This window comes from Parus major, chromosome 3, assembly GCF_001522545.3.
Source record: "Parus major isolate Abel chromosome 3, Parus_major1.1, whole genome shotgun sequence".
Taxonomy (NCBI): domain Eukaryota; kingdom Metazoa; phylum Chordata; class Aves; order Passeriformes; family Paridae; genus Parus; species Parus major.
In genome coordinates this window covers 67,914,171-67,928,632 of record NC_031770.1, presented here as the reverse complement: position 1 = coordinate 67,928,632, position 14,462 = coordinate 67,914,171, and the positions used below count along the sequence as shown (strand labels likewise).

Sequence of the window (14,462 nt, the reverse complement as noted above, 5' to 3'; positions counted from 1 at the left end):
ATCCTTGTGTAAGAGGCATACCAAAAAACAAAGCCTATTTAAGGCAATGGGCACTGCCAAGTAAATCCAAACCATTCTTATCCATGCAGTTGTTATGGAGAGGACAAGTAGGATTTTTGGAAGAAGTTATCCATCCATCCATCCATCCATCCATCCATCCATCCATCCATCCATCCATCCATCCATCGTTGGATGGAACAGAATCACACAGACTAGCAAAGCACACAGAATCCCACTCTGAAAACCCACCAATATGCTCTAGCTCATACTTTCCATATTGCCACCTGAAATACTTGAAATGCTCCAAGGTCCAGCAGGTGGATTTATTTAGTAAGGTATTTATTTCCAGAACAGAGTAAACCAGCTTTCTTTTTCAGAAGATTCACCTACAAGATTGTCATGCAAGTTATAATGAAATGCCATCGGTATGGCACACCAGCACAATTACAAGCAGAGAGCAAAACCTAAGAGAACACTCCATCGATCCTGCTTTCCATAAGGCTTCATTCTATTTTGATAGACACATAGCCATGAATATCTTCGTGGACAATTCTAAAAGCTGTAATTTCAACTCTGAGGTTTTGCAAGCTTTGTTTTGTGTGGTGTATGATATCATAAACATCCTGAATATAATTACAACTGCAATTTTGTGGGCTGTACTTTCCCTACTTGTAGCCCAAAGCTGATGCTTACAAAAACTTTTCTGCAAACTTATTTGATTTGAACTTTTTATTATTATTACAAATGTATATTATTTTATTAAAAAAATTCACACTGAAGCAAAGTCAATTCCATTTCATTACAACCAAGAATATAAAATAAATGCAATGAACTCATAGCTTAGTTTTAACAGTCATTTCAAGAGTGACATCAGGACAACTTAAAAGCAGTAAACTCTCAACTCTAGAATGAGAAACAAGTATTTTGCTTTGTGGTTTTGGTAGCCCATTGGCACGGGCACTGCTGAATGAGGGCACCACAGATCTGGAGCGGCAAAGTTCCATGGCAGCACCAGGCGCATACACAATAATTTCTAATGGAAACTACAAAAATGAAAGATGCGTGCATGAAATTATTAGGAAAAAAAAATAACTGAGTAGAGACAGGCACACTTCCACAAATAGTAAACATGGGAATATACAACTAGAACAACTTGAAAAGTTACTACCTTACATATATAAAAAGTTCTTTAAATTGCTGTTAAAAAGGACATGTTCTGTCCAGATTTTGTGTAATACTTTTTTAGTGTCTACACAAGACAAATTTTTAAAAAAATTAAATAGCATTAATTTACTACTAAATATTTAGGAGATAACAGTGCATTAAGGACTTTTTTCATATAGTAATACACATCGCTGCTGTCTGGCGACATTTTTAGAAGATTACGTATGGCCTTATGTACAATACATTTATTTAATCCTAAAACAATTCTTTGCTTAATGGTGTTAAAGTACCATTCCTGAAGATTATGAAGGGGAACTAAGCTTATTATGTTTATATAAAATATCATACATATTTGAACACTTCTAGCTTCCCACCACCCCTCCCGCCACGAATGCGCTTCCCTCCCCCTTCCCAGATACAGTGTCACAGATACAGTGCAGGAGTCGCAGCTTTCCCTATATTTTTCCTTCATTGTGCAGTTTGTGCTACATAAAACTTCACCAACGTGGACCAGGATGCTCATCCCACTAATTCCCCATGTGTGTTTCCTCTGAGCCACGATGTGAAAAGCTGTACTCAGCAGCCCGCTCTCCCACCAGGTTGGAGAAGACAGCTCTGCACCTCTTGGTACAGGCATGAAACACTTTGGTGAGGGTCTACAGGTTATGGGCAGAGACAGAGCTGAGTAATAAAGAAACTGCACAGGCAAAAAAAACCCGATAAAAATGACATGGTCCTGGTTTCCCACAATAAACTGCACAATTCACTTCTGAAAGGGGAGTTTTTAACCTCATGGGATAACCCCTAGGCAGCAAGGCTTTTTCCATTATGACTGCCACCCACCCTGGCAGCATGCATCAAGCTCCCAAGAAAAGGCAATTTCACCCCCAGGAAGAAACTACAAGAGTGTGCAGAGCCTACATTTTGCAGCCAGTGCTGTTGGTTTTATTCGCTCTCCTGGCTGTGAATTTGAAGGAACAGAGGAAGTCAGCTTGGCTTCACCTGTGCACACAAAAGCTAGAGAGAGGAGAGGCATGTGGTCATCTATCAAAGCCAACCAAGGCAAGAAATGCAAGTGCAGCTTAGAGAGGTAGTGGCAGTCACTCTAGAAGCTGGAAGTTCACTCAATTAAAGCACCTTACATTGCTGTGAAGTTTCACATTCTTTATACAGATTAATCTACACCATGACTTTGCATTATTGGCACAAGAGCCCACCTTAATTAACCAATGGATCCCTGCCACCTCCTGATCTTGTATGAATTTTGATGATCAGCTGCAGGTCACAGCAGGGGAAAAAAAAATTTAGATAACTGTAGTAGAAAAGAATAATTTTGAGAGAACAGAAGGATGAAAAGAATAGGAGGGGACAAAAATCACTCTGCCATTAAGTTAATTTCCAGAAATGTGACATTCAAATCGCAGAAGTATAAAAGAAGTGTTACTTAATGGCATTGGCCAAATATCCACTTGATCAAAAGTACCTCATCCTAACATCAGTAGGGGGGAGACAGAAAGAATGTCACCCCAGAGTCACTGAAATAAAGGAACAATTAAAATATGTTCTTTCAAACAGAGTATATATATATATATATATATATATATATATATGTATGTAGTATACAGACTACAGTATGTATAAAATGTAGCACTTCAAGTGTTACACAGTGAAAGTATTCTTTGGGAGATTTTTTCCCCCCGAAATAATTTTTTTTCCTTCCAATTGCTTAATTTAGTTTTTCCAATTCCTTCTTATCCATTTGATGACAAAAGCAGGTTTTAGCTGCTTTTCCAGAGCAGCTGGGTGTTGTCAAAATCACATGATGGTAGGGATGGCCAAAGCAAGCCAACTGCTCACAAAAAGTAGGAAAACAGCATGAGTTTGAGGAGGAAGGGGGCACTAAAGATGATTGGGAGATCAAATCCAGTAGAACCATGTATATGACTGGCTGTGACAAAAATGATTCTCCTCAGAGCAAACAGATCTACTCATCTTGCTACATCTGATCACACCTTCAGTGTGAATGTGTATGGGTACACCATTTTTGTTGTGTGGGCACAGGACAGAAGAGAACACTCTAGAGTATAAAAACCCGATATACCATAGAACTCCTCTCGCCTCACCTCTTCTCTGGACACCAGCTGTAGAAACTCACTGATGTTACACTGCCAGTAGCTTTCTAAATGCATTCCTCTAGGATTTCTGCCACAGGAGTAAGCCTTATTTCTGAAGGCTGAAGCAAAAATGAAGCTGTCCCAAATTATATGTTGTGTCTCTCCGAATAACTGTGGTTCCAGAAGTTGGACAATAATCCTCTGATTATGCTTCTGAACTCTCGCTTAATTACTGAGGATTTTCTGCCAACTACCCATCCACTTACAGTCCCTTAGGCACAATCAAAACATGTTTGCTCTAGGGAAAAAGAAACATTTCAGTGCAATCAAGCGCATCTGGTGTAACTAATCTGGTTAATCACAGCAATGTGAGGGACACAGAATATGCATTATAAACAAGTAAAAGGAACAATTTTCAAGATGCTTTTCAAACTGCACAATTTCTCTTAATTATAAATTCTAACATAAAATGATTAAATGCATTTGTTTTTGCAAGTCTTAGTATTTCTGTCACCTTTAAATTTTGAGAACTGACTCAGGAATGTGAAAGAAAGCTACATTTATAGAACTCTCACACACACTAATAAGCTACTTAGCAGAAAAACAGAAAAAGCCCGTCATCCACATTCCTACTGAGACTTGAGGGCAGTAAATACATTTTCCTGACTATTTTGGTGTCCAGCCTGGGAAGACATTCCATTCTTCTGTTCCAACAGATCCTGAAAGCATTTCCTTTTTATGTGACTGTCCTGGTTTCATTTGAAGTAATGCTTAATTTAAAACTAGTCAGAGCATGATCACTGTGATTTCAAGAATTCAATGTGAATGAGTTAAGAAATATCAGCAATCTTCTGTTTGGCGTTCAGTCCAGTAGCATGAAGCATATCTGTCGCTGCAGAGACTTGGGTGGGTTTTTTTCTTTTTTCATTTTTCTTTTTTCATTTTATTAATTTTTAAAATTTTTTATTTTTTAATACTTTGCCTGAAAACTAGACTAATAAAAACAGAATAGTAAAATACTCTGGAACAGTAAAATTTTGCTGTTCTTGACATCCATGAGCAAAACAGTAATATCCTGTGAAAATAACATAGTGCTTTAAAAAGGTGCAATATACCTGTATAGCTAAACTGGTTTGCCTAGTATAAAACTAACTATATACAAGCTTGAAAGCCTGGGAGTTCAAGATTTTAAAACTTTAAAATCCCATCAAAGAGATTGAAAAGACAGATTTATGGCAATCACTACAGCATAAGGAAGGTGCACCAGGAATCCTTCAAAATTCCAAAGGATAAAGAAGTTAAGTGCTGGGTTCAGATCAGAAGGGTTCATTAGAGTAACCACAATGGAGCACATGCAAGGGCAGGGAAGAAGGAAAACTTCACAAGAATCTCCTTTATGGCAATAAAGGCATGGGGATGGGGCAGGGGTGGGGGAAATCTTCAGTGAGTGAAGTTTTCCTTTTATCATCATGAATTTTAATTCTGCATCATAGTTTGTATTTTTGGTCTTCTCATCGTTATGAACTTCATATTGCTGGAGTCTTCTGGCTTCTAGTCCATTCCTTTCTGAGTGCAGCCTGTCAGGCCCCTCAGTACCTGTGAGACTGATGAGATTGGTGATACTGAGAGCTCTGCTGAGATGATGTGGAATAGCCCATTGTACTCTGGGACTGAGAAGATCCCTGAATGTTGCTTTGGTAACTCAGGCGCGAGCTGGAGTGCTGCAGGAAAAAGGAGAGGGATCAAAGGTATGAAACCCAGCCTGTCAGGATCATGCAGCTCAGGAAATTTTTTACCTCTCTGGTGCTTATTAAAACACGATTCTTGTGGAAGCTGACTAAACAGTGCTACTATTTAGGGTCCCACAAAACAAGTGATCATTCTGATCTGCAATTAGCTTTAACACAGCACACAAAATACACAAGAACCCCTGGAGATACCTAAAAGCATAGCAGGTACACACCCATTTTCTGAAGAAAAAATACACAAGAGACAAGAGAGCTCCCTTTCAAAATTCATCTGTTTCTTAAACTTACATCTATGTTATTGTAAATGCTGTTAATGCTAAGGCTACAAAAACCCTTTTCAAGACAGGCAATACTAAATGTTATAGAGGAACATTTTATTCTTTTCTAAGAAAAAGACAACCATGACTTAAGAGCTACTCAGTTTATCTAAATAAAAAGTTGTCCATTAAGATAAAATAATAAAATTTTAAGAGAGTCTTTCAACCTGCTACTGCAAACAAGGACAACTGCTTAAAGATGGACATATGTATGTACATAAGCTAACATTCATTTTCCTGAAGGCTTTTTTTTTCCCCACCACAGTTTGGAGCAGTCAGCTCAGTGGACTCCAACCTCAGCAAGACAAATTTGTGGATCTTGCAACCTCCAGCCTGCTGAATTTTCCCTTTCATTATCATAATCATTCCCCATCCAGAATTAACCATGAGCTGCCCAATAATGCAAGTTGCAAAAATCACTTGGCATGAGAAGTACTGCTTGGTGGACAGGAGACTGTGCAGCAAGGTAAACCCCACCACAATCCACATGATTAGGCTGGTTGTGTAACACAGTGTCTGAAACCTGAAATTTTTCTCAAAATTCTGGAAAGTTTTTCAACTTCTAATGGAAAAAAAAGAATTGTAATCAATTCTATGACTTCATAGGAGCTCTTGCTGGATGAAAAGCATCAACTCACCAGCTAAGCAAAATACCCAAGGTCACATAAGAAAGGCTCAGTAAAATTCAACAAAGAGTTTGCATTGTCATTTGTGGGAGTAACATATATCGAGGCTCGTGAATGACAAAAAACACTTCAACAGAGACTTTAGGCCACAAGCTGAATGAAACTCAGAGCAAAGGGTATCTTCTACCTAGTTCTGAATAAGATAAAATTAAGTAAAATTAATGCTGTAAGACTACAAGAATGCATTAACTTGCCCATGCTTATATTTGTTCCCCATATGAGAATTTGTTTTTAACAAGTTAGACTTGCACAAATTGCAGACATTCCTTTCTGGAATAGAAGATAGTCAGCTACAAGTTAAAGGCAGATAGCCAACCACAAGTGTAAAAATGGATAATCAGACCATGCAATTTAGTGAATGACGTAAAGGAAACATACAGATCATAATTTTGATGTCTGAGCTGTTAAAGTTTAGAAGAAAAGCATCATAGAGGGCAGAAAAAAACTGAGAAAAAGAATATTTAGACTGCTAGCAACTTGTAAGGCGTTAGTTTGCCAACAGTTCAGAGAACTGGATAAGAATTCTATAATGCATCATATTAGAATTCATCAAATGCATCCCACCTGTCCTCTAAGCGTAGCCCAAACCAGACCAGCTATAAATACTGTGTAGTCAGACAGATGTACTGATCTGTCCAGGCCTCAAGCCTGTCTGGAACTTTTCAAAAAACAAACTTAGTTGTCTTTCCCCTTAAATTGCCCTCAATGCCTTCATGACCATTTGTAACTAAAAGAGTCAAACAAAAATGGGATAAATATGTCTGGCACTGAGTAACCAATTGTCTGTGAAGAAGGTCTGGAGAGCTAATTCAAGACAACTCAGGAGCTGGTGCCTTAAAACCTACTTATTTTAACTTTAAAGCAGCCTGAAAAGACCATTTTCCAAAAAGGGATCCTCTTGGAGGCTAGGAGCAGACAGAATCCCTAGCATAATTTAAAATTTCCCCTTAATAGCTACCTTTTTTGTTTTATTCTTCTTTCAACTAATTACTGCTCTAGCAAGTATAAACTGAGAAGTACTGAAGATCCCGGTAAGTTCAATGCTTTCTACATTTAATGTAAGTCACTTTTTCAGTGGAAAATATAATTCTAGTGAGCAATGACAAGTATGCAAATTCAAAAATTATTCAGTGATAATGCTTTTCCTTAGGAATGCTTGTGTACCAGAAAATATGAAATCTGTTCTACTTTGGTCACATTAGAAACAACATGTGTCTTTGTGCCCTTCTCTGGCATAAATCAAATGGATGAACCAAATTGTCATTAATGTGCCTACATGCATTTTTTTTCTTTAACATTAGAAGCAGACTTAGAAAGATACCAGAATAAACTACAGAACCATTTCATACACGTGACAATAGGAGGAATGAGATGGGAGAGCCTGCTTCTAACTTTGCTTCTCCTTTTCAGGATTGTCTCGCATCTACACCTCACATGGGATTTACTATTGCAAAGACTCGAGTACCCTGAACTTGATACCATGGAGCATTTACATCCACTGGCTTCAGCAAGATTACTCTAAAATACAAAGTTAAGCAAGTACCAAGTACTTTCCTGGAGTGGACTAGTCCTCAAGACTTTACAGGGCACAGTAGATACAACACAAACTGGTTGAAAATTACTAATCATGGAACAAAACCTCAGGATGCCTCAGGTTATACCAAAAATTCATTAAAACGTTATCTGTTCTTGCAGTTGGGAAGGGGGAAAATGACATTTTGGCCCTTGGCCCTATAGTATCAGAAGCAGCAAAATTTCCAGAGGTACCTGATAGTCTGAAGGCATGACAGGCCCGCCTGAGTTAGCGCCTGAAGGCCCTATGCGTGGTTTCTTGTTCGGAGGCACCTGGTTGAGGCTGGAGTCCTGGCTGTGCTGGAGCCCCGTGCCCGCGCCCCCTGCGCCCGCGCCGGTGCCCGCCGCCGTGCCATTGGTCTGGCTGCTGTTCTGCTGCTGCGGCTGCGGCTGCTGCGGCGCTGCCTGCGCCTGCTGCTGAGGTGCTGCTTGCTGCTGATGCTGATTCTGCTGCTGCTGATTCTGAGGGAGGAAGAGACACAACATGGTCACTTGCTCTGAGCTAGGTCTGTGAGCTCCATGGAGCTGCCAGTGCTGGTGTGTCACCGCCTGCCCGACGGGAAAACACAGCAAGGCTGAATGCTGGGAGAAGTTCACCCTCACCTTATGGGGGTGTCCCACTTGTGGTCGCTTTGCTTTTTTAATGAAACAAACTGGACTTAAACTGGAAAGACAGCCTAGTGCCTCCTACAGCTACCCAGGTGCTCAGAGGATAAAAGGAACCCTTTACAAAGCAGTAATCACCTAATGAAGTAAATCAAAGCACCCGCTAGTGCTCAGTGGCAGATATGGGGAACCACTGAAAGTTGTTCTAAATGCTTCAACAACCTTGTTCATGCCGAATTAAAACCACTTTTCAAACTTTCACTTTTCACCTGAAGAAGGCTGGCAGCATTACTGCCAGAAAGGTAATACCAAAGGAATTATAGCATGTCTTCATGGTTGCAAGGAAATTCTGTGACAAAAGCAGAAAGGTTTCATTCCTATTTGTTTTCCTGTGCTTTTAAGCACCTTGCAAAGGGTGCTGTAAAGGGAATAGAGCCCAGCATGGTGCACAACATATAGGGTCAGAAAATCTTATTGCAATAGGAGAAAAGTGAAAATAGACCAGAGATGTTGAAGACAAAAGAGGAGGAAACAGCTGAAAGAAGAATCTGGCAAGGGAAGGAGAAGACTAGCAAAGGAAGATAAGGCAGATAATTAAGATGATACTGGTTCCTAGCAGAAAAATAAACAGACAAAAGTGTCGCAGAAGGGAAAAAAAAGGTTAAGAAGAAGAACACAAGAACAAAAGACATTGAGAGCTCTTCCAGCTTCAGAAGGGTACAGACTAAAAGGAGTATTTGAGGAAGTGGTGGGAAGGTCAGAAAATTGAGTGCAATTCCATCCTCCATGGTTACAGCTCTGGGAAAGACATCACATTCATCTGCTTTTGAACAGCAGGAATGGCTCCTCCATCCCAGCACTAAACCACCTAAGAGAATTGCAAAGAAATGCAGCTTCACTCCAAATGTGAGATATGTCACTTGTTCATCATGCAAAAAACCTTCAACTGACATGGATTGAATTAAAAGCTTTACTCTCTTTCCCCTAATATACTGTAGGGAACATTCCAGGATAGGGTTTATTTTTCCTAGAGTATCTGCTTATATAATGAATAAAGCTTTAGTATGGCAGCCTTTTAATTAAAACCTTACTTTATTAGTTTCTCAGAAATTATGACAACCAGCTGCCACTAGCAGAAAATTCTTGATGCCCCCCTTCACCAAGAGGCTTTTAGTTACCTCAGATAAATGACATAAAAGACCTGCATCTATGCCATTCATTGCAATGGTCTCCCAAGATACATTCAAATAAAATGTGCTGTGATGTATTCACTTAAGACTACAAAGAAGACTTGCACCTTCAAGGACTTAAGAGGTGAACTGCAATTCCACTTCACATTTAGCAAAACCCACAATGTATCCTCCTGCATGTAGTCCTCAAATCTCATCTCAGTGAGATTCTATTTCCTGGGAGATTTATACTTCAATAATTAAAAAAAGTTAAGCAAACTAACTTGTAAAAAGAAACTATTATGAAGCAATTTATTTTTCATAATGGTTTGAGCTTCACTTAAACAAAACACCAATAACTAAGGTATAATTTGTGTTAGAATTCTGAAATTTGTGTTTTCATAGGAGTGTTTGGATACAAGTAAGGTAGTTACTATTGTGTGAGCTGAAAAACATCAATATATATTTGTAAACAAATATTAAAGTGAGTCTCACAATTAAAGGCAATACCTTGTTGTAGGACCCAGGTTTTGTGCTTCAGATTTTAGCACAAAATTTAGTTGACTACCCTGAGTTTCCTTGTGTGGAACTACTACTGCTACTGCCTGGCTAGAGACTGAGATCTGCTCTGTCAGTCTCCAGATGGGGGCTGGCTGCACCACCTTACTGCACAGAAATGGCTTTCACCAGCAAAAACCTTGTCCTCAGGTCAGTCTGGTTCATGGCAGTTCCTACATGACTAAACTCATGAAAGGTCTACACTTAACAACCCACACTGCCATGTGTCACCTCTCGGGCACAAATTACCAAAATGAAATTTCAGTCCTACCTAGAAACAAACCTAGCAGAAACTTGCCTAACAGAATTTAAATGAGAAAAATAATATTTTCACTTTCTTTTACAAACCCTCATTTTAGTCTTGCTAAGTATTCATTTTGCAAAATAGTTAGTTATGCAAAATGTTATTTAATTCAGATGCAAGTTCCAAATAAACAATCAGAGACTTCTACAGATTTCCAAATGATTATACAGATCTTTATGGTTTTAAAAACAAACCAGTAACAAGCCAGTCTAAAAAAAAATATAAAACCTTTCATTTACAATAACATAATAAAGAAACAAAACATGGCACAGATTCAACTTTCAGAACAGCCTTTACTTCCACATTTTCTACACTGTGGGAACACATTCAATGACTAATGTGTGACCTGTATTACATAAATGGTCTAAGAAAAAGTTTAATTTGGAGTGTGCATAAATACCTGACTGCCCTCAACAATCTCAAAGACCATTTATATGTTGGCTTTTAAAAATATAAACATGCCAGTGTCATCATCCCTGCAACATTCCCTGGGAAAACACAGATATTTACTTTCAAGTACACTGACTTAAATGCAAAAAAGCCAGAGTAATTTTAATTCAGAAGGTTTCTTCTTGTTTTTTGAAGCTGTGAGAGTTGAAGCAAAATAACTAAAGTAAGAAATATTTATTTTACAACATTTATATATAACAAACAACTATTAGTAACTAAATTATAGTGAAATCAGTATCATGAATTTGATTTTATTTTTGCTCAGGGGTCTGTTTCCTCCTTTGGAAAAAATTATCTAGACACAAAAACCACGGATACTACCACTTGTTCTTGGTAAAGAAGAATCTGCAATATCAGTTCTGAAAACAAAATTTGCTCTCTAAAATATAGTTTTAAACTCAGTTTTGTCATGCTACAAAGAAAACTGAAAACAGAAGATTCATATATTCAAATGGTTTCTCCAAAAGACAACAGCCCTTCTCATATAGTCCTCAGATAAGTACAGTTTAAGACTGTTGTCTTCACATTTTGTTAGTTATACATCACTGCTGGTGCCTCACTGTACCCTGTTCAGTGAAAATAACACGCTGTTTCCTACACTGTAGCACCATTGTCTGGCCTTCACAGCACAACAGGACAATCGCTGTGGTCACACAGCACAGCTGAGCTACACGCACCAGGAAGATCAGATTATGTTGCAAACACACCAAAATTTATGCACACAAACAAGTTCTCGCTCATGTCTACAGGGCTATGGGAAAGAGAATATTTAGAACAGATTGTTGCTACCAGAACAGCTCAGAATCCTTATTACTCCTTTGTCTGAGGGCCCTTAAAACATGATCAGGAAACTGCATGCAGATGGATGAAATGTTCTGATGTAGTGCCAGAAGCAGGCTGCCACTATTTATTTGAGACCCCGACAGCCATCTACATTCAAATGGCTGGATGGATGCCAGTCATACAATGAAAATGCCATTCTTTTCATGTGCTCACAACGTATTTTCATCATGCAATGCTGGAGGAGGTAGCAAGGTCTTCTTGGAACAACAGCAGCTGAGAGCAGGCTACAGCTGACATCCAGCTCATTCCCTACAGGTCAGGGCAAACTGTGCTGGTGATACCACCTGAGACACCCCAAGGCATCTGATACTTTTCAACTGTCTGAGAAGCACTTCTAAGAAAGCTTTGCCTTGGAAACACATTTTTGGTTAACTCTTCATGTTTCATTAGTTTTCATTTGGCACCATGATGCTTTCTTATTGAATACTTGAAAGTGAAAAAAAGAACAAAACAACCAAACAAGTTTATTATACCTTATCCCCTTTCTCTTCAGGTTCATCTTCATTGAGGAATTCTCTTTTCGGATATGGAATCTGGCAGCCAGCAAACACACTGAAACACAGCAAACAGTAAACACTCCACAAATATGTACACATGGCATAAATTTCCTTAATGCTATACTAAAAACAAGTGCATATAACACAACCTCATTTCTTGCATTTGACAAATCCTGTTTCCACAAGTGAGTGGCAGTGTGAGCACCCAAGATAGGTGCTGATTGTAATGTCAGATCTCTTTGCTGTTGGCACAAGACTATCATTTAGAAATCATGGCATGGTTGAACATGCCCAAATGCCAGAACGACCACTTGTTGATCCAGGTGGTAAAATGAACAAACACAGTGTCAGAGGTTCCACAACACCCAGTTGGAACATGTATGGCTCACTGAATAAAGGGACTGATCCAAAGAGTATTAGTATCTTATGAGCCTGCCTTGGCTTATAACAGGCTTCAATATATTTGCCAATCACAGCTGCAGAGTCACTTTAACTTCTCAGCTCTTGTTTAGGAAAAAAAAGATCACTTTTAAATTCATCTAACCAATGGAATTTGGAACATTCCGTAATGTTTATGGCAGAGACCTTATCATGTTATCTGGTAATCCATGAAGAGCTAGAGTTCTCCACAGGATAGCATCAGATAAACTCTAAGCAGAAAATTACTGGTAGATCTTGACCAGTATCAATTTCTTAGATTTCTGTCCCAACAATCAGAATACAATCAACATGACGTGTTTTTCAAGAGGGTGTAAACAGTTCTTAATCTAGTTGTTTTGTAGTGTTTGATTTTTTTTAAAAGAAATTTAAAAAACCCAACCAGTCTCAACCAGACTCCTTTTGCATTCCAGTGACTGTTCCCTCCTTTTGGTGTGGCCTGCTAGTTGAGGAAACCGTGAAAGCAAAGGTAGAAATCTACCTGCACCAAGTTCATACAGATCATAACGCTATGCACCACTATGCTGCCAAAAACTGGGAAGAGAAACTGACAAAATCTGCCAGCTGGGACTGAATATGTCATTTGAACTTTTCATGACAACAAAATATCAAGATATCAATTCTGTACTCTCAAGCCTTCTGAACTACAGATTTGTGGGATTTTAGGCAGCCATTTACCTCTTCACTTTTCTCATATTGTTACCCTGTGAAAGAGGGTATGGGAATGGGTTGTAGGTCAGGGAACTGTCCCACTTCTAGGAAGAGGCACAATCAGCCAAGCAATGGAGAAGATTGGCTGTGTAAGGTAGAACAGAAGAGGGCAGAGATTGATTCTCTAAACACTGCAGTAATGTTGTCACTCTGGCTTTGGTAGTATGCTCAGAATTACAAAACTACTGAGGTACTGGGTTATTTTCCATGACCACTCAGTTGTGGCACGAGTAGATACAGACACTTCTGTACTACACTTGTTTCTACTGAGCATGGTTGAACTGCTATTTCTTGTGGACACAGGTAGGTGTCTGTGAATTTTTCAGCTGTCATGTCATTTCAGGGACTAGCATGTAGCAGAAAGAAGTCACCTCAGATGCGTACAGAAGAGGGAATACATACTCTGATGTAGGCAGAGGATCCTCTTGAAAGTAGGGGTCCTGCAAAGCCTGCTCTGAGGTAATTCTCTTCGTAGGGTCCATAGTAAGAAGCTTTTGAAGCTGCAAAGCATAACAATAAAAATAGCAAAAAAGCGTATCAAACTATCACTTTTCAAACTATGACTTGTATGTCTTGGATTGTGGATTGATAAATTATTTCTAGCTTGTCCAGACAAGCCAAAGTTAGCATTGCTTGTTCAGTGAAGTTTCCAAGAACTATAATGCACATCCATCAAAGTACTGTGGTTGTGAAGTATTTCTCATGTAATAAACAGTTAAGTATATCAGACAGTATTAATTGCTCAGGCTGAACCACTGCACTAAAGCAATGCTAAATTCACCTATTACAGGTTCATAAAATATAATTTCTAAGTAATGGCTTTCTGTTGTGGTACATTGTACAGCTTTTAATCTGTTCTGCACTGCTGACACAAAAGGAAAAAAAGAATGGACTGAACACGACCAGGATTCTCTGTATTGCTTTAGGGAGTGAAACAATAAATCTTCATTTCTTGCACTGGCAACATTCCAGAATCAGAACACTCTGCTACTCATGCAGCTCCCAAACCTACTCTAATTGGTACTGAAATGAGAAGGAGCAGACCCTTCCTAGTAACCTTTCTTCCTTGTTAGGAGGAAAACAAGCACAAATTTATTAGCTAGAATGCTTTTGACTGCAACAGGCTATAAAAGGGGATTACAATATATTAGCAGTATAAAACAGGACTTATAGGCATATCACACCATTTTAAATAGTTACTTATCACATTCTGGTAAACTTACAGTAGGAAATTTGGGTGCTCAAATTACATTACACAGTATCCTGCTCTCACACAATACTCTTT

General features: G+C 38.8%; 1 protein-coding gene across 5 annotated transcripts in view; it reads right to left on the bottom strand.

The window, feature by feature from the left end:
• Positions 1 to 318: 318 nt before the first annotated feature.
• Positions 319 to 14,462, bottom strand: part of CDK19 (cyclin dependent kinase 19) — a 121,413-nt gene continuing 107,269 nt past the window's right edge. For all 5 annotated transcript variants that reach the window (XR_004496442.1, XM_033512835.1, XM_015622611.3 and 2 more), the window contains 4 exons: positions 13,580 to 13,677; positions 12,005 to 12,083; positions 7,797 to 8,063; positions 319 to 4,999 (listed from right to left, as the gene is read on the bottom strand). Coding sequence is in view for 4 of the 5 variants with exons in the window: in XM_033512835.1 (XP_033368726.1) it covers positions 4,868 to 4,999; positions 7,797 to 8,063; positions 12,005 to 12,083; positions 13,580 to 13,677 (576 nt within the window). In the remaining variant the exon portion in view is untranslated. The remainder of the gene's footprint in view (positions 5,000 to 7,796; positions 8,064 to 12,004; positions 12,084 to 13,579; positions 13,678 to 14,462) is intronic.